General features: G+C 38.9%; 1 protein-coding gene across 6 annotated transcripts in view; it reads left to right on the top strand.

Annotated features, from left to right (window-relative positions):
* Positions 1 to 25,455, top strand: part of LOC126481029 (transforming acidic coiled-coil-containing protein 1) — a 191,821-nt gene that overhangs the window by 62,939 nt on the left and 103,427 nt on the right. For 4 of the 6 annotated variants that reach the window (XM_050104498.1, XM_050104497.1, XM_050104496.1 and 1 more), the window contains 2 exons: positions 17,037 to 17,194; positions 24,834 to 24,973. In XM_050104498.1, the coding sequence (XP_049960455.1) occupies positions 17,037 to 17,194; positions 24,834 to 24,973 (298 nt within the window). Of the gene's footprint in view, positions 1 to 14,764; positions 14,847 to 15,671; positions 15,817 to 17,036; positions 17,195 to 24,833; positions 24,974 to 25,455 lie in introns of those variants that run through there. The other 2 variants (XM_050104499.1, XM_050104500.1) reach the window with 2 other exon arrangements.

Here is a 25,455-nt window from a genome sequence, read left to right as displayed (position 1 = left end):
GATTCTGCAAGATAGTTTACTATACTCATTCTGCAAGGTAGTGTTGATCGTAATACATCTGTTTACATAAAAGTCAATATCTTTACTTATTTCAGAATATCTGAAGATATCTTATCGCTTCCTTGCTGGCTTCCTTTTTTTAGGCTGAAAGTAATTCAGTACGATCACATTACCAACACGACTGATCACAGGGTTCTTAATCGAAATTCATCATTTTTCACCCTCGAGGACAGTCGTTCTCCGTCGCAAGACTTTCGATCTGTTCCTTCATCTTATTTTAGCCTAGTGCAGTCCGGAACCTTATTTCAACACGTTTACTTCCCATCTTCGCTTGCATAACATCAGTTTTTATTAGAAGTAGTTGGTTTTCAATTTTCCTACAGATTTCTTTCATCCATCTTGGTTTTACTTTCTTGCGCCGGTTGTTGTTTTGATTTGTCGCTGTCTTTCATTCGTATCCATTTAATGTTTATGCCCAGCTTTCATTGATAGCATGCGTTGTTTTGCCATTTTGCTGTGTGTGTATGGGCCTCTGTGACTTTAAATGCTTCCAGCTTCACTGCTTCTTAAATGTCCCAACATTTTTTTCATCGATCACTAACCTCTAGATTTGTAGAATTTCCACTTTGCATAATTCATTTTTATTCATTAACTGATGCAGTTTCTCTCAGACTCTGTTTGTTTATAATTTCATCATGCTATTCTCAGCTGTTACGTATTCATTCGCACTCTATCCGAGTTCGGTAGTTGTGTTGGAAACACATTTCACGTCCTGTTTCTACTATTGTATTTTAAATAGGAAGCCACTAGCTATACTAGTTAGATCAGCTAGTTATCACAAGGAGGATATGAGCTGAATCCGTACCTGTACCTCTGTGTACCTTTCAGTTCAGTGTTTCGGTCAAATAATTTATGTTCCTTAAGAGTTTTTGCGTTGTTTACCTCGTGCTATCCATGAAGACCCCTCGCAGCGTCCTTATTGTGCGAGTTCCCTTCTTTGTGCTGCGTGCTACTTCGATATCAGAGGAAAGAGAGGAAAAGCCAAATCATTCTGTGCAACATCAGTTAATGGGTGATACCTGGTCTCCCACAATTTGATTGTGATAATGAGAAGTCGAAGGGGGTTCATTGTGCAGCGAAGTGTGCTAAGTGATGCCGTGTAGCCCAGTCAGCGAAGACCAAATAATGCCAATTAGGGGAAAAGTTTTTGTAGTCGCAAATTTTTGTGCAGTGGTATGGGGAAGGCCGTGAATTATTATACTAAAAGTCCCAACTAGTGGAGTGTGGGCGAGTTGGTTAGGTTGCACTTAAAGGTAATTTTTTAGGTTTTTCTTGAATAACACGAAAACTGAGAATTCTAGGGAACGTTAATTCTCAATACAAAATTAAACTACATAAAGAGGTCTTATTATTTTCTCTCTAAGACTAATAGTTTCCACGTTGCAGGGAATGGAAAAATCGCAGATTATTGAAAATAGTGTTTAATGGTATAAAATTTGTGTTTGTCAAATGAAGTTGGTTGAAAATAAATATTGTTTGGAGCAGTAGAGTCATATCAACAATAGCACAGCACCTACGCATTTTTCGTAACGCGCATCTCATTATAGGGGAGCGGGAGGCACTTTATGCCCGCCCTACAATAAATGGAAAAAAAATTCCTTAATGGTTGTTGACTTTTACCCTCAACATGCTTTTTAGATATATATTTATGTGTAACAAAGATCCTGAACCTGAAAATATTGGATATGATGTTCGTTAGGGAAAGTGGCATCTACTGCTTAGACTTAAATTTTTGTGCTAACGTTAAATGAAAAATTACAGCATTTATGAAATCTGGTGGACTAATTCATTAAAATAATAAATATTATTTTCAAAATAACTGACTAGATTACAATATTTTCGAAAGGTGGGCATGTAATACCCCCGCCCTTGGTATTGCAAGGGTTAGATGATAGATTGTATTTTGGATCTGTAACGGGGAGAGGGGCGGGGAGACAGAAATGCGAGATAAGATACGTCACTGGATTGCGGTCAGCACTTCCTTCTTCATAGGACTGCAAATTGAAGAGAGTGAAGGTGATTGCTCACTCTGCCCCATGACAAGCAACTACAGGGTGTTGGACAGAAATACCAATCGCTCGCGCCATGTGAATGGGAGGCGTCGCAGTGCGCAAAAGTGCCCCGGGGACTGGAGTGGGTAGTGGTGTGTTTATTTTCCACAGAGTGGATTAACACTGCATTGAATGCGGATTTGAGTTAGTAACACTAATGCAAGAAACTCGGAATCTACGTAAATCTCTGCACACCGCTACAGAAGAAATTAATTTCTAGTCGTCCTGTAAGGATGCTGTAACGCTCCTCCGTCAAAGGCAGTTTCCCCCACCACAACCACTGCTTGGGTTTTAGTTTATAGACAAACTAAAACTTCCTAGCATTTCCTATCCAGTTTCCATAGGTGAGTACACAAAATAACTTGGCCGAATTCGTGTTTATGTAGTGTAGTTATTTTCAATTCAGTACACATCTGCAGTTGTTAACGGAGCTTTTGCATAGCATACATTCTTATAAGTACTATGTTTCAGCAATAAGTGTGATGTTGACAGTGGCGTAAAATTGCACGTCTTTACAATAAGACGCAAGGCCTTGCAATTGCATTGCAGTTATTTGGTGGTGAATAATTAATGAATGATCGCAGAGTCAATTCACTTCACTCACCGTTAAATGTGGCATGCATCTCATCCATTTTGGAATTGCTTGCACATGTAAAGTGGGTTGCACTAAGTGGAGTTACTTATACATCCACAGTATATCTTCCAAAGATGTGTGAGTTTGTCTGATGGAATGGGACTGATCATTATCAAGTGCAGAACAGTAATCTGCTGTAACCCATTTCCTGACTTATGTTAAAATATCTGAATTTCTATGTTGAAATATCTGATTTTCTATAACACCTAGGTGTCCTAATTCTGTTCAAGAGGGAGACAGTTTAAGCCTCCGCTCTCTTCAGGTCTTGGAAAGGCTGAGCCTGTGGTTATGCATTTGATACCCCTCATGCTGTGAAAAGTATTCCAGCTAGTGGCCTGGAGACAAAGAAATTGCCATTGTTGAATTCATTGACAGCATTACCCTTGTGACAGTGCAGTAAAATGTTGACAGGTCCAGGTGTTGAGCTATTATGTAAAAACTCCTAGACCTGTCAACATCGCCAATAGCGATTTCATTGTGTACACTACCACTAGCTGGAATGCTTTTCACAGCATGGGTGTATCAAAACCATTTTCCCAACCTCAGCTCTCCTAACGTCTGAAGAGGCCCAAAGGGTAAATTGTCTCCCTCTGCAACCGAAGTAGATTATCTAGGTGTTATGGAACTTCAGACAACTCAACGTCAAGCAATGCATTAGAGCAGATCACTGTTTTATACTTCAACATAATCAGTCCCATTCCATCAGACATACTCACACCACCTTTTGAGATATACTGTGGATCCACTCAGTGCAGCCCACTTTACAAGTGGTGAAATGGATGAGATGTATTCAGTCTATAGTAACACATTTAACATTAAGACAAAGTAACATTCTGGTCATTCCTTATTATTCACCACCAAGTGACTACAGTACAATCACAGAGCTTAATAATATGTTGCCAATGATAGACAACATGAAGGTGCCACATTTAAAAATCGTACCTCTTTCCCGCCAACACTACAGACGTCACTGACGTCATCGCACTTATTGGTAGTATCTCATAAGAGGAATTGGAGAGATAGAAAACGTAAACTAAAAATTGAGCAGCAGCACTTTTTTTATAAGAAAATTTTCTTTATATACTTATGCACCAAGTGCAAAACATCATTTTTATAAGAAAATTTTCTTTATATGCTTATGCACCAAGTGCAAAACACAAACAATTTATAAGAATTAAGTACCTTCACCAAAATTATTTTTGCACTTTATCCAATAGTTTTATGTTAAACAGTACTTTAAGTAAAGAATTCCTTTTCTCGTAATAATCTGTTCCACTTCCTTCATTGTACCACGGGATAATTAATCAAAAATGGTTCAAATGGCTCTGAGCACTATGGGACTCAACATCTGTGGTCATCAGTCCCCTAGAACTTAGAACTACTTAAGCCTAACTAACCTAAGGACATCACACACATCCATGCCCGAGGCAGGATTCGAACCTGCGACCGTAGCAGCCGCGCGGTTCCGGACTGCGCGCCTAGAACCGCTAGACCACCGCGGCCGGCAATAATTAATCACTTGTATACAGATGGCAACACATGGATCTTACAAAATAGCCTTTTTGATATCTATATATTCCTTATACCAGTGCCACTAAACCACAGTGGTATTTGTAATGGTGGAGACAGGAGCTATTAAATTTCAAGCAGTACCCGGTGGGAGAAGTTGCCTCTTTGGAAGAAAGCTACAGTTGCCATACAGATTGACTAATAAAGAATTTCCTCTCTAACAGTGTAGAGCTGAGTGCAGAGTTTACATGGTGTGTTCATATGCATTCCCTGTGTTAGTATCATTGGTAACTATAGTATTCCATGTAGTGCATACACACTTTGTGGAAAATTGACATCTACCGACATGTCTGCACACTTCATCGCCAATGATTCAAAAGGCACTCTTTATTTGCTTCTTGTCACATAATGGGGTAGTTATAATGGAGAATCTCTTCAGTGCATGCAACAATCTGTTGACCTGCCTTCTGCCATGCTTCTATTACTCACGCCTCCATCTTGTTACACTCCTAAAACACAATTTATCCCTAAATAGAGCTGTCTTGCTTGGACGTAATACAAATATTTAACATTTGTTCTTAACCCACACCATTTAACAGTAACATAAATTTTATACTGTAAAACACAATTTTTAATAATTTGCCATTGACCATCCACCGCAGTATGGAAACTATTAGTCTTATAGCCAAATTGAAGAGGACCTTTTCTGTAGGAAATCTGAGGCAGTTTGATTACATCCAGGGAAAAAAATTCACCAAAATTTGCAGTTATTCGAGTTAGTAAAGAAACAGCTAAAAAAGTGACCTTACCCCCTTCCGTTCACACCCCACTGATGGGGATTTTTAGTATGTTGTTCATATAACTTCTTACTGCATTATACAAACATTTATGACTACTTGAATTTTGCCCCCAATTTTCCTTCGGTGATGGTTATTGAAGGCAGGTAGTGAGTTATGCTTGGATAGCCTAGACGATAGAGCACTAGCCTGCCAGGTCGTGTTGGGGTCGTGTTTCGTACTCCACGTTTGACTGTAGTAAGTGCCACTATAACTAGCTGAGAAAGTAATTTCGCAGGACGAAGGAAAGAATGGTCATACCAACCCCAATTTACATCTACATCCATACTCTGCAGATCACTGTGAATTGCATGGCAAGAATATTTTCGCAGTCTCTCATATTAGGGTTACTTACTATTCAGTTTGCGTATGGGACGCAAGGAGAGTGGTCTAATCTTATTGCGCGCTTCCTACGGGAATCAAATGTAGAGGGTGGTAATATGTAGAAATTTTTTATTGAAAAATTTACTGTAATTGTAAAACTGGCTAATTCCAGATCATAACTAGCAGTCTGTTACGATCCATGATACATGCAGATCTACATTACTAAACAGTTAACCCGGGACTGGTCCCAATTGCAGGTGTAGCTGTTGGCTTCCAAGGGCACCAAAAATTTGATTTTCAGTAATTCACAAGGTAATTGATAGAACTTCCGAGGCACCAAAAACGTGATTTTCAGCATTTCACATGGTTATTGATAAAAGTTTTAAATTCTGTTCTAATCTAGTCGTTAAGAGCTATAATGTGTTAAAGATTTAACGCAATACATCTAGTATTACAGTTAAAAACTGCATATAAGTCTTGAAGTAATGTAAACTCATGGCGTGCAAATTTCCCCGATTATATTCATTGATAATTAGAGCACTTCACGCCTTCCAAAAATCTTTGCACCATATTCCAAGCCTTCACGGAATTTTTTTCTCGTTGACACTCTCCATAAGTCGATGTTTTTCGCTGTTCATACAGTAAAACTTCTGCATGAGGCACGACGTATTAATTTATTACTTTTCTACTACGAACTCTGTTCGCAAGACATTTTGCAGACGGTGTCCACATATACGACTGAACGTATCTGGAAAATTACGTTATTGTACGACACGTAATTCTTGAGATATTACGGTTTTAACATGGGAATTCGAATCTTTAACGAATCGGAAGCGAGGATTTACTGGTAACGAGACAAAACCAAGATATCCTCAGAGGTTTGCCACTTCATGTTTTTTAGCATTTCCTTGAGCCTCCCCCACTTTTCAGACAAACTCGTCACTACACGTGCTGCCCTTCTTTGTATGCATTGATATCCGGCTGGATCACCTTTGATAATGCACTATCATGTGTATAACAATTTGAAGGTTTGAGGATAGATTTAAAACTTCAGATGCTCCAACTTGGCGCCTTAAATTGCTTTTCTGGATGTAGATAATTGTTTAGGAAGTTATCAGTCCATGTGTTCTATAGTTGTCACTCAAAAGATCGTTTACATGTACAGATTTAACTGTTTTTAATGTCATGCGATCAGGGGTCACCCATACACAGGGGCTAGAGGGCGCCGCCCCTACACTCGCCTCTCCGCCCGTAGCTCTTAAGGAAAGGAAAAAATACAGTATAGTCATGTTTTTTGTTTAAAGAAAATGAGTTAAGTCACACACACACACACACATAAAAAGAGCTATGTGCGCTTTTTCGTATGATATTCTGACAGTCAAACGTTTCGTTCTTGTAATAATGGTTGCATAGGTTGAAACAGTGTTAGGTGGCACAATTAAAGAGTTTCAAGAAAAGGATGCGTTAGGATTTTTATAGCTGCAGATACAATGTATTTTTTGTAAGATTTGCAGATAGTGTTGAAGTTCGGGGAAAATGCTTTCCAGTGATCACCTTCTCTCTTGCCAACAAAGGTAATTGTTGTTTGGAAAAGACAATCGTCAACCTTCAACAGTGCGTTCAAGTAACGGAACGTCAAATAAATTCCTCTTCTCGGAAGCAACACAATTTTATGTTTGAAAGATTTGACGTGAAATTCTCGTCTAAGAATGTCTTTACGCAGAACTGACAACGCCGCGTATAGTAGCTTGTCTGCTGTCCGTAGTGTTTAACACAGCTGTTTCTGTGATGTCTGTTGGTGTCTATTAATAACGCGGCGCGAAAATGAAACGGCCGGCACTTTACACGCGGTTTCCGGTCAATTTTCATGACGTGAACATGTTTAAGGCACGGCAACGAACTTAGGAGATGGTTTGAAGAAACCTAGGTGGCTTTTGAAATTGAAAGTAAGGCCACAAACAGACTAATTGAAAGATCATCACACGAGTGTGGATTTTTAGTTTCCGAATCGCGTCGTGTGAAATACAAGAGTGCCAGGATAGAGGCTATTTGTGTTGCCATTTTTTGAAGTATAGCCACGGATATAGCTTTCGCAGTTTCTGTTCCGTGTGATTTTAATGTGTCTACTGCGGTGAAAGTAGCACATTGTCTAATATGATTAAAGTTCATCGATGTATGTGTTTATATGGTTCCCGCACAAAGCCACGTCGCTGCAGTTAGATATCGACTGTGTGACTCAATTAATGTCATTTGGAAGGCGGAAGGAAACGGCTAGAACTCACTCCGTAGGAGACAATTCTTACCATCAGTTCAATTTTTCAGAGCCATCATTTAATGAAAAATCATATGAGGGTGACCAAACTGAGATACAGATGTTCTCACAAAAGTCACTTAATACAAAGCCAAGTAGAAAATATATTAATTCAATTTTAAGAAATATATTACAACTTTCTTACAAGATTTTACAATTTCTGACTATGTTCAGATGTTAATCTTCTTCAGTTGTATATTTTGGGAGCCTCCATTCACATCGTTATTTGTGCCTGAAGTATTCGACAACTGGATCATATAATTTAGTAACTCATCTTTTTCATAATTTTGTTTCAAATATATCAATATAATTATGTGCTCAATCGTGATTCGCCATTGATACGTAAGGTGTACTGGATTTTTCCCATTGGTTACACATCGTTTAATAACGTGACACTGGACATTAAAATAGTTTCGTAACGTGTGTACCAGAAAATCCTTTTTTGCCATTTACCCGAACTTAATTCAACAAAATGCATAGGCAGAAATAGATGGCCGTGCACTGTGGCCAGAAGCCAGTGTCGGATTTCCCCGAGTCCACTATGCCAATGTTCGTCTTTCACCTGGGCTGAAGTACCAATGTCAAGGCAATTTGCCCGTGGTAGTGGATTCTCTGACATCACCTAACTTACACTTGCCAGCCAGGTCGCGAAATGTTCGTCGATTGTCACGAAGAGTGCTAAACCTCTCAGTATAGCTCTGCTCACATCTATCAACCAAGAGTTGGCTCCTTTTGAATCTCAGGAGTGTAGGTTCAACATCATCAGTTTGCCTGCTGATCACTAGCCAATAGTTAATCTCATGTGGCAGTCAGTCTTTTTATACTCCACAATCCGCTGCCGGAAAAGAAATTAGTACAACCCTTTAGAGGTTTCCAATTCACTCAAGATTTGTTGTTGCAACAGTGCATATGTACATGAAAAGATTACATTTCAAGAGCAATAGCACAAGTAGTTCTGAGGTAGTAGGTATCTACCCACCGTGAAACACCCGTATTAGTATGTGGTGTAGCCTCCACAGGCGGCAATGCAGGGTCTGACTCTGTCATCCAGTCGATCGTACAGATAGAAAATAAGGTCCAGGGATGTGTAATGCCACGCCTGCTTCACCTGGTCACTTCGATATGTAAAAGATGTTGACGGGTCACTTCTTGTCCCGTACGTTCTCAGTTTGGAGACAAGTCCGGAGATCGAACTGGTCAAGGAAGTTGCTGCACGCCTCGCAGAGGATGTTGAGTTGGGCGAGCATTATCCTGTTGGAACAACACATCACTTTCCTGGTGCAAGAAGGCAAAAGAACGAGTCTAACAACATTTTGCACGTACCAAACGCCGGTTGGCGTCCCCTCCAGAATCACCAAAGTTCAAAGAATGTAGTAGCTTATCGCATCCCAGATCGTAAGACATGAGGAGTCAGTGTGTCTTGCACGAGATAGCGCACATCACGGCTATGTCGTAAGCGCAAACAACCATCATTTGGGTACAGGCAGAATCTGCTTTCATCGCTGAAGATCACGGCACACCATTCCGTTTTCCAAATGACCCTCTGACGGCATCAGTCGAGCCGTGCACACAATGCTGGGCTGCTTGTTGCCTCGGATGCTAAGGAATCCAGTTAATTTTGGCCCGCTGCATACGATTCTGTCATTGCACACGAAAACGGTTGTGGGTGGCAGGTTACTTTCGGGGCCTGAAGATCGCACCATGTGATGTCGAAGCCGGTAGCTTGTGTAAAAAGAATAAACGACGTTAGACTCAAATACGGCCGCTTGTTTTGTTGTTGTTACAGTACTACGTGTCCGGCTGCAGTCCCACTTTCCTCGAAGGATTACCAGCGTTCCTGAACACGTGTCCCATAAATGTTTTGTTGTCAAAGTGCACGTTTTAATGTTTAAGAGTCCATGTTCACGTATCTTGCCCTTGAAGTTAATACTGTGCACCATAGTTTTTTTCCGTACTGGGACGAATGTTGTGTTCCTTAAGTACACTAATAACTTCGTTACAGATAACTTACGTTTGTTGTCTTTCTATATAACGAGAATTGTACGGCTCGCGTTTTATTGAAGATACGGCACCCACTATTTAATCTTCCCTCCATCTGAGTTTCAGCTGACGTATTGCACACGTATTCGAAAAAAGAAGACTTTAAACAACACAGCAAACACTGCCAGGAAACCACAGTCAGCTGCAGGCATATTCCTTGCATCTGTGAAGAGTTGACCGAGAAGAATCGCGTGCTACTGTAAAAAAACTTGCGCTCGAGCGCGGCCAGGAGTACGCCTAAATACCTTCGCAGACCTCGTTTTGGAGACCACCTGGTGTAGGGTGGCAAGCCCCCGAATTTTAACCCCGGTGTTTGATTAATATTTTTAATTTTGTCAATAAGTTCATTTTTATTCCTTTGTTTAATTACTTCAATAATTACATTACGTTTTATGTAATTTCCTTCCTGGACCTTCAGATGACATTGAAACTATAAAACTACTTGAGAAAGTGACTTGAGTGAGGATATTACTCCTGAGGCACCTGCATGTAACAGTAATGCACTCGGTGCTGGAACATGAACTTTAACGAGAGGAAATCTAAGTAAGCCTTATATTTGTGTACTTCTCTGTTTACTCCGGCGTGGTTTTTGTAAAGACTTTTGAGTGATACTGTTTGTTTGCAGGATATGTAATCGACAGCCTGCTGAGAACAACTTTGAAGCACTGACAGATGGTAAACTGATATGTCCTTCACAGTTTTTCTTAGAGCACTTCGCTAATTTTTTTGGCAAAACAGTTCAGGCCAAATTAATTTATATCAGTGCCAGAGAACACTAAACTTTTTGGCACAAATAGTAATGAAATTTTGTCCCTTATTGGCATTGAGATATTGATGGGCACGTCGAAATTGCCCCAGAAAAGATAGCTGGAATATGCAACTTGATGTTCCACATTTGTCATCAACAATGACGAGAGACAGACATTACGAATTGAGGAATAACGTCCATTTTCTGAACATTTGGAGGTCATGACGCAAGTGACTAAACTCTGGAAGGTTAGACTTGTAATTGATGCTTTTAGAAGCAAATACGACAGTGTATCCAGGTCTCGACACCTATCAGTGGACGAGCAGATGATATTCAATGTGTAATACGCGGACACATGTCCCTTCTAAGCCCCCCAATCCACTTGGCCTGAAAATTTTTATTTTGGCGCCTTCAGGTGGGCTTGTCCTTGATTCCACCATTTACAATGCAAAAGAAACTATTCCTGAAAACAATAAAAAATAACATGGCATAGGAGTTGGTACACTCACACTTCTGTCTGATACTGTTCCCAAGGATTATAAACATGTAATTTATAGTGACAGATTTTTAGCAGTTCCAAATCTGTTCAGTTTTTATCAGAAAGGAATATATTTCGGACAGGAACTGTGATGACAAGAATGATAAAAGAAGTCGATTCGAAATTGAAGAGAGATCAGGATCTACAATAGGCGCAATGAGATAAGTACTCAAGGGATGACGAGAAAATTTGTGCCCTAAAATGGAAGGACAATAAATCCGATATTTTGTTATGTTCATGCTTAGAAAATGAAGCAGAGGGTACACGCAAACGAGGGCCCATTTCAAAAACAATAAAGGTTAGTGTCACACAGCAACTATTGTCAAAGTCTCTAAGCAATATGAATGGCATTGACCTTTGTGGTAGATTAATGGCATGCTACAGGTCCAATATCAGTGGACTGTCAGACTGTTAAATCATTTCACTGTTTTAGCAATAAATACCTCATAAATTATGCATAAAAGATGTTCTCTAAATAAGGAATCCCAAAACAAAAATGAATGCCTCTTATAAATTAATTTGGGTAATGACGCTAAATGCTTGAAAAATTTTAGACATGCATATACTGTCCAAAGAATTTTTGAGTGTGGAACAGGTAGTTTTGATGGACCAAACGACAAAACGAAGAGGAACTGTGCCAAAGCCAACTAGAGAAAGCAAATATGATAGGGTTGACCACTTTACCGAATAAACTGAGAGTAGTTTTGCCTCAATATGTCAGTTACTAGAATGCAAGTAACATACTGAAATAATGTGGAAAAAGTGCAAAATGTGTCTCCAAAAGCAATTGTTTTGCCAAAATCCACAAAAATGAGACAACGAGTTTTTTCCTATGTTAAGACGCAATATACACATAGGTGTTCTTCAGTTATTCAAATACTGTATAATATAAAATTTTAAAAATTGTGTTTTTGTGTTACTTCGAAATCAGTTGCACAATAAAAGCAATGAAACATTTTTCCCACTTTTAGTTTACTTTCGGGACCGAAGGGGGTAAACGACTTTTTTTTTTTTTTTTTTTTTTTTAATGTGGTGTGCTAGCGTGCGCTTACGGTTCCTTTTATAAAAGGAAATCTATCGAGGGAGGCTAGCTCACTGTGCGATCACCATCATACCAAAATTGTCACTACTTCAATATAAAGCTTTTTGTTTACATTTAGCGCTATAACTGTAATTTTAATATACATATTTGCCATGTTTTTACACATTTATTTATTAGTAACATACTTGTGATGCTCCTGAAAATGTGTTGAAAAATACCAAGACATTGTATTAAAGAGTAAATATTGTAGGATTAATTTACGTCTTCTATTGATATATATTTACAAGTGCTAGAAGATGAGGGAGTGTGCTGCCAATCAATCAGGCAAAATTACAGACACCAGTTAGTTAGAAGTACTGACCCTGGTTGTTGAGACACTTGTCCCACTGTGACACAAGGCGGCAGTCTCGTAAAATTCTCGGGGCTGCGATATTAACTAGTTCCGCACGTACAGCAGGGCATCGTCGTCTGAGGTGAATCGTTTGCCCTTATGCTGACGTTCTTCTTTGACCAAGATGGCCCCCTTCAGATTCATTTGGTGCAGCACGGGACATCTGTGAATGCCCAGTGTTAAACGCAAACATTGACCACCCTTTGCCAAGCGGTCAAATCAGAGCGAGTAGGCAGTCTCGCCCATGGTGTCGTTCTGCTCCATGACAATGCAAAGCCTTATACGACCAACACAGTCGCGGCACTCCTGCAGAAATTCAAATGGAGGTTCTCGGCCACCCTCCATACAGTCCGGACCTCTCTCCCTGTGATTCAGCCATTTCTGGTTCCCTTGAAAAGGCTCTGAGGAGCAAACGATTCACCCGGGCGATGACGTCCAGCTGTACGTGTGAAACTGGTTAACGTCACAGCCCGGAAATTTTATTAGACAGCCATTCACCACCTTTTGTCACAATGGGACAAGTGTCTCAACAGCGAAGGTCAATACTTCTAACATACGAGTACTGGTTTCTGTAATTATGCTTCCGCTTCGATTCTTTTTGAACGCCCGTTATATGTACATTGTGAAGAATGTTCATCTGCAGATTTATGAATATCAGTACGACCTATTTCCATGTTTCATAGATATTTCCGAACCATTGCGCTTATTGGAAGCATTACGACGACATTATTGCTAGTAGCGATGAAGAGTGATTATGTGCAGTTAATATTGTAAGTTTCCAAAAGGATATACGAAGTTAGAAATACTAAAGAATTTTCGCCCAGAAAATATTTCAAACTGTGCCCAGATATCTTGCAGAAGAAATGTTTTGACCATTTGTGTGTGTGTGTGTGTGTGTGTGTGTGTGTGTGTGTGTGTGTGTGTGTGTGTTTATTGGCAATGTTAATCATTTATTCAGCTCAGAATTTTTTCACATAATTTTTATTCTGTAATATAGTAACAATTCCACATAGAATGCACAAAATAAATGCAGTAAATTAAAATATCGTAAACTAGTCTATTACAAATGGAAAAATTAATAACAGAATTGATGAAAAATAATGGATGAGCATAATTCGCTGGTTTGGTCTGTGCCATAGCTCCCATTCGGTGGTGTTAGAGGCCCATAGATACCCAGTGAAGACGCCATAATTTGTTAAAACAGATTCCGCCATACGGCCAAGTGATGTCAAAGTCCAGTAAATAGGGATGGCTGTCCCTTCTTTTCTCATACAATAACTAGCGGCATTTTAACTGTGACATTTGTCGCTGACAGGTGAATTGTCTCTAAAATTCCTCTCTTCATAGGTCGAACCCAAGTTCATTCTTGATATTCAGTGCAAATTCCTAAGATGGGTATGAAATTCATATACCGTACCTAATCCACAGTACCTTTGAACGGGATCAGGGTGTGCCGTTGATGTTAATAACCTTCAAAATTTGCACAGCTGACAGAGAGCTACGCCATTTGGTTGCAAAACCCTGTTTTGTTCTTCACTCCATAAGGTTTTAGTGCGGCTCTAGCTTTTTGACAGAGATCTTAGACATTGCAGTAAGGGCAGCACAAAATGTTGGCAGTTTGAACGCTGTACCGAACCGATTACTACGGAAAAACAGCTCTCCGTATGCTACCCAGGTCGACATTTGAAGTGATGCAAATATTCTACCTTGGGGACGAGCGCAGTAAGAACGTGAGAAAATACCAAAGAAAATGTTACTAATCTTACGTGCACTGATAATGTTACCAACAAAAATATTGCAAAGCAAAAATTAATATAGCAAGATGGACGATGAGGTTTTGTCTCTTGAAAAAGTGATTTCGGTTTAGAAAGGGCGATGTTTTGGAAGCAAAACACTCCAGCGGAAGCACAAAGGATTAGTCGCGGACCGCGGTGAATAGACACTAGTATGTCAAAGCGCAGAAAAATTGCAGACAAATATTCTGCGATACTGTTTGTTTTGAAGTGAACGTATTGGATGTAGAAAATAGTTTAAAAAATTAAGTCTTTCGTCATGTATTCTGTTATTGGCATTAGGAAACAAAGCATCAATAGAGTTAAATATCCCTACAGCGAGACTGATTGCGAAAAATAGAAGAAATGGACTTGGGCATACCTTCCAATCGTAGGTATTCAAAGTTGTTTTAGCACCGTGCGTTTTATTTGTAGAAAAATACGTTAACGCGTAGTGCTTCTTTACAATACGACGAGAAATAAGTGTTTCTCTTTTTGTTTCAATGAACTTGAATTCGTGTTCCGTTCGGACTTGCCTCATGTTTATCTTTACATTCACCTATCGTCGCTTGTGGGCCCAACTAATTTTTGTAAGTTTTTAGTTTGAAGCTTTTCCTTATTAACGACTGCGGTGTGATTTAAGGCGTTAATTTCTTTCTCATTTGCTTCATAAAAAGGACTCTTGTATTATGCTCACAGCATATTACTTGCCATTTATCCTTTCCATCTATGGATGTCGAAAATATCCAAGAACATTGCTGTTAATGTTAATGCATTGATAAAATAACTGCCCGCTAGACAGAAATCTGTCCATTCTGTGAAAAGAATTGGGGGAACTTAGTTGTGCATTGTTGAATAACCCCCCCCCCCCTTTTTTTTTAGGTGGACGGGTGCGTAATACGTTTTCTTTTGAAAATCTTCGTATTGTTTAGTATCTGTTTGACTGTCACAAATGGTGCCATCTCAGATGTTTGAATCGTAGTTATACAGTTGTAATACTGACGACTTTCAGCTTTTTCATTTCGAATTGCAGCTTTTTCAGACCTCATTTACGTCATTCATAGTAGCGCGCTTTCCATCTATGGATGTCGAAAATATCCAAGAACATTGCTGTTAATGTTAATGCATTGATAAAATAACTGCCCGCTAGACAGAAATCTGTCCATTCTGTGAAAAGAATTGGGGGAACTTAGTTGTGCATTGTTGAATAACCCCCCCCCCTTTTTTTTTTTAGGTGGACGGGTGCGTAATACGTTTTCTTTTGAAAATCTTCGTATTGTTTAGTATCTGTTTGACTGTCACAAATGGTGCCATCTCAGATGTTTGAATCGTAGTTATACAGTTGTAATACTGACGACTTTCAGCTTTTTCATTTCGAATTGCAGCTTTTTCAGACCTCATTTACGTCATTCATAGTAGCGCGCTTTGGCCCACGCAGTTCGTGATGATCGCGTTATATTTGGAGCGCTGCGCCACTTCGTCTTACAGACTAGCCAAATTTTGCGAACATCGCAGAGGATGGATTTCATTACTAAATTATTGCAGCGGAAATCACCGAAGGTAAAAAAAAAGTATGCGCCTTGTGATATTTCTGTTCATCATGATAAAGTTGTCAGTTACTCTTAACACTTTGTCGTGTGTTGTCGAAAGTGGTAAACGTTGCGTCTTCAAGTTCCATTCCGTAGATAGACGTAAATAAGTGAGATTAATATTTAAGTACGTTATCCCGCGTAATAGCATACAATCGAATGACTGACCTGGGTAAATTATTACAAAGAAATAATAAAGAAATTATGAATAGTTATTCACAACGTCACAGCGTGGGTAATGGAAGGGCATTGCCATAATTTGGCTCAGTGCAGTTATCCAGAATTAGTGTAGCATATTTGTAGTAATTACAATGCAAATGTCAACCTGTGTAGGTGCTAAACGCTCAACAAGAATTCTCTTCCATTTCTACAACTGTTAGAAACAACATTGTCATTATTCATTTGCGACATACAAATGCTTTGCTGTCAGCAGTATCCTAATTAAGTACAATACAGTAACGTGAAAATGATTTGCAGGAAGCAGGATAGCAATGAAATATTTCAGTTAGCCATCTTGTGTTGTATCTGCTGAACACCTAATAATACAAAATTCATCTATGCTCTGGTAAAGTTTTGACCACCACTCGTTTTCAGACCATCCACTGTTGTAGTAATTGATGTTCCTAATGCATTGTCCACTATGCTAGTTATGTGTTTATATGTTAATAAAGCTTCTACCTGTGTGATAAAAGGACTGCTAGTTAATATATTGCTGGGTTTAATTAGTAGTGCTTTTCAGTTAATAATGAGAAAAATCTTTTAGCTTAAAGTCTTTAACAGAATTCTTTTCTACATGAAATTTAGTGTAGAGGATGGCTAGGAGAATGACAGACTAAATTTGTGACCTGGTAAATTTTAGTGAAAAACGTTCATATAACATTGTATTGTCTGTTAGTGGAGTGCTCCAGTTTTGTTGTTTAATTAATAAAAACAATTAAGAATCATATTTTGAAGATTCTTGCTTGGTATGGTATGTGTGAAAATCTGTTAGATAATGATTTGTTTTTATCCAGATATATCAATGACATCAGTAACAAACTATTAAATTTATGTCTAAGTTTTTTATGTGGGTCAATTACTGTTCTCCCTGCACACTCCTCTCCCTTGTGATTGTGGTGGTATGTTTACAGTATTTATTACCATGGTGCTATATAACCACATTAATACCTTGCTTTCTTTAATCTATTGTAGCAGGGTGGATGTGGCAACAACAATTCAGTTGCATCAACTCCTGTGACCTGTTTAGATCAACAACTGCCTGTGACAACTGAAACGTCAGAGTGTGAATTACCAGTTCAATTCACCAGAGAATTTGTGGAAGAACTGATTGAAAACGTCCAGTGTGTTGGGTAATTAAATTTGGTGTTTGATTTTCAATTTATCTGTTATGTTCTCAATACTTATTTTGTGGTATCAAGTTGGGTGGAGTGCGCGGGAGCGTGCTTGTGCATGCGCCCGCCAGCGCGCGCGCGCGCGCGCGCCCACACACACACACACACACACACACACACACACACACACACACACACACACACACACACACTAGAGAGGGGGGAGGGGGTACAGGGAAATGTTCCATGTAGCAGAACTAAAAGTTTCAAACAGGAAAGTAGGAAATTCAGGAAGGCTTATGTGCTAGTCACTGATTCAACATAACACTATCCTGTTACATATACCCTTGATGGGCATAAAGTATATTAAGTTAGTAAATTCCTCAAGTATGTCTTTAAACTGTCAAAAACATTTTTCACTCTACAGGAAATTTCCATAATTAATTTTTTTCAGTAGTGTGTTGATTACTGGCATTTGGTATCTGTAGTCACTGAGTAACTTCCAGCAGCTGCAGTATTCTCTTAATGTTCAGTTGTTATTAATTTAACAGTTCCTAGAGAATTTTTGTTGTGTTATAACATACAGAGAGAACAACATACCAGTGTAAAAATAAATTATAACTTTGTGATGTGTAGAGATTTATATCAAAACTAGTTGCTGAATAAAAGTTTGCCTAATTAAAAAGTGGTTCAAACAAAACAAAGAAAATCTTCACCAGACATAGTTTTTAGGATAAAATAGTTTTTTAAATCCCTGTGTGAAGTTCAACTGAATTGTGATACTGAAAGATCTGCAAATTATCTAGTCTATAGCTGCTGTAATGTTTTAGTTGGTATGAATCTGGTTTTTTTTTTTTTTTTTTTTTTTTTTTTTTTTTTTTTTTTTTTTTTTTTTTTTTGCAACAAATTTCTTAAGGTTTAATAATAGGTGGGCATATTCAACTTCTTCGCATTTTTTCATCCAATGGTCCAAACGTCGTACACGATTTTCATGTTGTTTTTTTTTTTTTTTTTTTTTACCTTTTTTCAAGAAAATCTGGACTCCCTTATACTCCCAAGAAAACTTAGTGTTTCGTTTACAGCTGTGGAAACTGACATTATCATTTTTGTGCATGATGACCAGGTCCCACCAAGTATTTTGATTACTGTATCACTAGTGGTGTAGTGTGATGTGGTGGACCCACTTACCTGCAGCAACAAATCAACACACACATTCAGTTTGATTCTCCTTTTTTTCCCCAAAATATCCAAACTTTGGTGGGAATCAGTTTTAATTTCCTTTTGATCACCATTCAGTGAATCTTGAACAGAGTATGTGCGAAGTTCATTTTTCATTTGAAATGTAGTATTGTATTCATTCTTCTGATGTGTCTATGTCTTCAGCTATGTTGGAGAACTTTAATTGGTAATATTGGACAGATCTGATTTATTCAGATGTGGTTGCTGTTGTTGAATGTTCAGATGAAATGAATGTGACCCGTTTTCAATTTGGCTGCCAATTTCTTAATTGTTGAAAATGCTTTTTACAAACCTTAAAGTATGCTGGACAGACTTACATTAGCAATATACTGTCCAAAACAAAGAAGTTTATCATAGCTCCATGTTGTCCATCACCTGTTGGAATGAAATCTGCACATAATGACTATCTTAATGGTAGGTCAGTGAAACAACTCCACTAATGTTCACTAGTGACTTAAACTAGTGAGTGTGTACCTGCACACACAAACATGTCCCCTTTATAGTAAGTAGTGATCTATCTTAGCCACACAATCACTGTATGATACTCAGAATTTTCTGTAGGAGCCAAAACATTATGACCACCTGCTTAATAGCATGTTAGCCCACCTTTGGAATGCGATACAGCAGTGATTCTGCATAGCATGGATTAAGGAAGCCCTTCATAGATTTTTCGAGCTGTGTGGTGCCAGATTTCTTCACACAGGTCACACAGTTTCCATGAATAACGGCTGGTGGTATGTGGTTGCAAGGCTGGCATCTGATAGCATCACTGATATGTTCCACTGGATTCAGATAAAATGAATTTGTTAGTATAGGCAGCAATGTCCACTCATTATCATGCTGCTGAAAATGCTGTAGTACATTTCTGGCTGCCTTATGACACAATAATTCATTTTGCTGGAAAACACCATTGCTGTCCGGAAAGACAACAAGCATGAAGGGATGTTAATGACCCGAAATAATTTTGATGTAGTCAACAGCTGTTATGGTTGCCTTCAATTACTACCTCAGATCCAATGGAAGCCAAAGTGAAAATCCCTCACAGGATAATACTACCCTCATTGGCTTGCACAGTTGACATTTCAAGGAGCCTGGATGATGGACACACCTGGACACAACCATTGACATATGGTAACAAAACAGAGTTCATCCAACCAGATGACACTTTTTCATTGATCCAATGTCAACGATCCCACGGCCACTGTAGTCATAATTGATAACTTGTTGGATTAATGTGGGAGCACATAGAGGTTGTCTGCTGTGGAGCCCCATTGTTCAACAATGTATATTGTATGATGTACTCCGAAATACTTGTGCTTTCACCAGTATTGTACTCAGTCACTAGATCTGCCACATATTTCTGCCTATCCTGTTTTACTCATCTGGCAAGCAGTGGACATCCAATGAGTCATCTACTAGTGGTTTTACCATCCGTCAACACAACAGTAGCACGCAAACAGCCAACCAGCTTCTCCATTTCTGAGATTTTCTATCCCAAGTACTGCACCATAAAAGTCTGCACTTTGTTGCAGTTGCTTCTGTCAATGGATTTTCCTCACTTGTAGCCTGTACCATTGCTAAACAGATTCCCCATTAGTCTCTGCTCCACTTACATACTTCCCCTACTGTACTGCACCTCCACAACAGCATCAGGTGGCATTCAGTCTTGTGGCAGGGAGTTATCATAATGTTTTGGCTCATCAAAGGATATTGGATGTAGTTCTGTTGGTAATTTCTGCTACTCATTTCATAGAAAGATGTGGCCATTGCATCCTTCCAACAACATGGCATGTTTTTTAGTTCATGCTGTCTGCTGTACATTTTGAGTAAGTGAAGGGCAAACTCAGCTGTAAATTCTGCGTAGGAACTGGGAGAGTTGCTTCAGACTTTCTTCAATTTCTTTTTATTTCAGCTGATTCACAATGCCAGTGAAAGCAATATTAATATCCACTCATCTTTCCACTAAAACATAACCACCACTCGCAGATTAGGCCTTCAGCCTGTTCCTACTGGCCAGCAGCTGCCTAAAAGCTGTCTGAGCAGGGACACGTTACCAGCATGTTGCCAATCCCTCCAGCCATTATTGCCAGTACATGAATTATAGTGATGCTGCTGCTTCTTTATTCACTGGACCTATGAGGCTAAGTGGACCTCTTTCCAGACCTCTACCTCTGAAAAATTCTGATGGGGTACCATGAAATAAACCTAGGTTTTCTGCACTGAAGGCAATGATGCTAACCATGGTTACGGAGGTGGTCCTCACCTTACCATTAGGGCAAGAATTGAATCTGGGGAATTAAATCTGGAGCTTCCTTGGTGAAGGAACATTTGAAAGCAGAGTTCAGCATTTCTGCTTTGGCGGTGCTATCATCACTTTGAGTCTCTGTGTCATCTATGAGCATCTGGACACTACCTTTGATGCCACTAACTGCTTCGATTATTTCTTTGTCAAGATGACACCTAGTTTTTCTTTTTCCTTTTTTTTCTTTTAATGTAATCAGTGAAACAACTGAATGCGGAACCTGCAATGGAGTGGATTTATTGTGACAACTGGAACTTTTTACCAAGCCGGGAATTCAGATCTGCTTTATCACAGGCCAGGGTACCTGGCACAACTCTACTTCCCACTCAAGTTATTAACGTCACTGACTTTTCCAAACCCTACAATCATATTTTATCCTGCATTATATGTGGTAATAGTACTACTGGCAGAATGGATTTGGTGAAGGGCTTCAGTTTATCCTGATATAGGGATATACAGTGTGTTATGTACAAGATGACAGCACCATCTCTGTCAGTGGACACGAACAAGTGTATCTTATGGGCAGGTCCTGATTGCTGCATGTCATTCTGGGCCATTTGTTGGTCATTGTGGCAGGTGAAGTATCGATTTTAACTAAGAATGAACTGAATGACATTGGGAAGAAGACTGAGACTGATGTCAGTAACATCTGCTTGCAAAATAATGGTACTGCATCGACTGACTAATTGACATACTTTCTGCCCAATATCAATACTGCAGTTGCCTATTACAGCCTGTGCATGATGGAGAGGTTGATCCTGAAATACAGGGCTATTACAAATGATTGAAGCGATTTCATAAATTTACTGTAGCTCCATTCATTGACGTATGGTCATGACACACTACAGATACGTAGAAAAACTCATAAAGTTTTGTTCGGCTGAAGCCGCACTTCAGGTTTCTGCCACCAGAGCGCTCGAGAGCGCAGTGAGACAAAATGGCGACAGGAGCCGAGAAAGCGTATGCCGTGCTTGAAATGCACTCACATCAGTCAGTCATAACAGTGCAACGACACTTCAGGACGAAGTTCAACAAAGATCCTCCAACTGCTAACTCCATTCGGTGATGGTATGCGCAGTTTAAAGCTTCTGGATGCCTCTTTAAGGGGAAATCAATGGGTCGGCCTGCAGTGAGCGAAGAAACGGTTGAATGCATGCGGGCAAGTTTCACGTGTAGCCCACGGAAGTCGCCGAATGAAGCAAGCAGGGAGCTAAACGTACCACAGCCGACGGTTTGGAAAATCTTACGGAAAAGGCTAAAGCAGAAGCCTTACCGTTTACAATTGCTACAAGCCCTGACACCCGATGACAAAGTCAAACGCTTTGAATTTTCGGCGCGGTTGCAACAGCTCATGGAAGAGGATGCGGTCAGTGCGAAACTTGTTTTCAGTGATGAAGCAACATTTTTTCTTAATGGTGAAGTGAACAGACACAATGTGTGAATCTTGGCGGTAGAGCATCCTCACGCATTCGTGCAGCAAATTCGCAATTCACCAAAAGTTAACGTGTTTTGTGCAATCTCACGGTTTAAAGTTTACGGCCCCTTTTTCTTCTGCGAAAAAAACGGTACAGGACACGTGTATCTGGACATGCTGGAAAATTGGCTCATGCCACAACTAGAGACCGACAGCGCCAACTTCATCTTTCAACAGGATGGTGCTCCACCGCACTACCATCATGATGTTCGGCATTTCTTGGAGATTGGAAAACCGATGGATCGGTTGTGGTGGAGATCATGATCAGCAATTCATGTCATGGCCTCCACGCTCTCCCGACATAACCCCATGCGATTTCTTTCTGTGGTGTTATGTGAAAGACTCAGTGTTTAAACCTCCTCTACCAAGAAACGTGCCAGAACTGCGAGCTCGCATCAACGATGCTTTCGAACTCATTGATGGGGACATGCTGCGCCGAGTGTGGGAGGAACTTGATTATCGGCTTGATGTCTGCCGAATCACTAAAGGGGCACATATCGAACATTTGTGAATGCCTAAAAAAACTTTTTGAGTTTTTGTATGTGTGTGCAAAGCATTGTGAAAATATCTCAAATAATAAAGTTATTGTAGAGCTGTGAAATTGCTTCAATCATTTGCAATAACCCCGTACATCAGGAGAGACTGCATGATGTGAAAACTGCAGTATGGTGTGCAATGAATGTAACACAGACTGATCTGTTTTCGGAGTGTTAACAAAAGGAGCTATAATTACTTCCTGCAGCTAGCTCTCTCTCTCTCTCTCTCTCTCTCTCTCTCTCTCTCTCTCTCTCTCTCTCTCACACACACACACACACACACACACACACACACACACACGGCGTGCACGCACACGATTGATTTGTTGAATATATGGTGGTAATATAATTATTTTGTAATGATCTATATTGATTTTAATTATTCCACTTACAGGGAGAGGTCCCCAGTGGTGGATAGACATTTGAAACCGTATATATGTGGTAATGTAGGTTAATCTCAAAGATATTTCACCGTGCAACCATTCTCCCTGGTAGGCTCTCATTTGCGAATAATCAATGGAAAAAAATTGGAATTTTGTGTGATGCTCTAAAGCTTTCAATAAATTTCATTTTATGAAGTACTTCCATAGCCCAATGGTTATCGTACTAACCTCGTATGTAAGAGGTTGTGGGTTTGAATTTCTATGGGTGTTCGAAATTTTTTACATTTGAATCGTTGTCGAAATGACTTTGATCATTATTTTTTTATTTAGTTAATTGCTTTAAATGTATTTTTTTATTTATATTCCTAAGTGATATTTTAATTATTGTATTACATTTTTCAATTGCTCTCATATTTAATTCCAGTAATTCATTTTACAGTTGGAATCTTTGTGCATTTGAAGTTAATTATCTCTCTTAATATGTCATAATATTTAAAATTTGGAACTACTGATCTATCAGTTAAAAAACTAAAAATGAAATAATCTATTTATATGTGCGGTGGTGTCAAAAATATAATTTTTAATTAAAATATGTACATTTTCTTGGATGGTAGTCATCATACAAACATTCAAATTCTTGTTGGATGATGAACAAAATAATGCATATGATTTAAACCGGAGAAGGTAGCATAAGTAAAGTGAAATCCAAGCAATATTAGGAATAGAAATAGTGACTGCAGTAAAATGGATAGAAATAAAGGATGATGAAAGTAAATCAATCTTAATACATGGCAATCATTAAAACCACATCCACAGATATTCCAGGTGGGAAAAGAATGATAAGAATTAAAAACGACAGCAATTGAAAAAGTTTAACAGTGGTTAAAATGATGTGAGAAGTCAGTAGAAATAAAAAATACATTTAAGTCAATAAATGGAATAAAAATAATGCTTAAAGTCATTTTGATGAAGTTTAAAAATAGAAAGGGTTCAAAGCACCTAACAACATTCAAACATACAACCTCTTGCATGAGGCTAGTACTATAACCATTACACTATCCAAGTACTTTATAAAATGTGGCTTATTTAAAGCTGTAAGAGCATCACCCAAAATTCCAATTTTTTTTTGTCAGCTACTTGTAACCAAGGGCCCACCTGAGTAGTTGCAGGGTGTAACACCTTGAATCTTAACATACATCGCCATATATAAGGTTTCAAAAAGTTAATCACATTGTATGGGGACCTCTCCTAGCTGATTAATATGAGACACAGGTAAGTAAATGTTTTGTTTCTCTAGTTTTCTGAGGGTTTTGGTACACTATCAGACACAAGGTCCATTTATCGGTTGTAGGCATTATTCAGAGAGCACAGATTATATTCATAGATGTTATACAGAGAGTTGTTATGTTATACAAATGTGTGTTTATGTTGTGTGTATTATTTATTATGTCAGAAGCAAAAATAATGAGCAATACTGATTTATACTTTAAATAACTGGAAACTAAACTTGTCTTTAGGTGGAAGTGTACTGTGCTTTGTACTTTCCTAAGTAGTGTATTGAATGTAAAACAAGGTTACCAAATTCCCTCCTTAGCCCTTCTGCTATCAGTCATAGAATCCCAATGTTTTGCTATGATTATCTTTTGTGTTCTAAATGTAATTTCATAAGCTATTACTTCAATTTATTCTCAATGGTCAGTGATGATATTTGGCTTGATATCAGTGACAAAACAGCAAGTGATGTACCTCATCACACTACAGAAGCAGCATCTCATTTAAAATTCGAGACTCAAGAATCTTTACCTGGTTCGCTGCCAGACCTCCTGTTACCTGAAGCAGCATTCAAGAAACACTCAGACACAGGTAAATAAATGTTTTGTTTCTCTAGTTTTCTGAAGGTTTTTGTACACCATCAGACACAAATGTGTTTGTTACAATTCGAAATCAAATACTCAGGTAACCAATGACATTGTGGTGGAGTTCACACAACTGCTTTAGGTTCAATTACAGATCATTCTCAAGTCTGCCGCTCTCAGAGTTCGGCGTCTCAAAGCAGCAAACCTATTTCAAAGCGAATGCTACTTGGAATGTTATTGAACTTTACCATACTCCAGTGAAAATTCCATGAAGCCATAATGGCAAGATCTGCAACGTATGTGGGTTGTTAATAGTTTAATGCGTGTCTGAACCTTTTAAAACATAATTGTACCCAAATATCTTTATTTTTTGTAAATATTTCAATATCAGTTTTTCATTTATTATAATGAAATGACCGTTCATATGATACACGTTTATCTGAAACTTTCATATGAAGGGAGAGCTCACAGATTAGCTGCATGTGCAAC

Source organism: Schistocerca serialis, chromosome 5 (assembly GCF_023864345.2).
Source record: "Schistocerca serialis cubense isolate TAMUIC-IGC-003099 chromosome 5, iqSchSeri2.2, whole genome shotgun sequence".
NCBI classification, from domain to species: Eukaryota; Metazoa; Arthropoda; class Insecta; order Orthoptera; family Acrididae; genus Schistocerca; species Schistocerca serialis.
The sequence above is the reverse complement of the archived record's forward strand: the minus strand, read 5'-3'. Positions and strand labels throughout refer to the sequence as shown.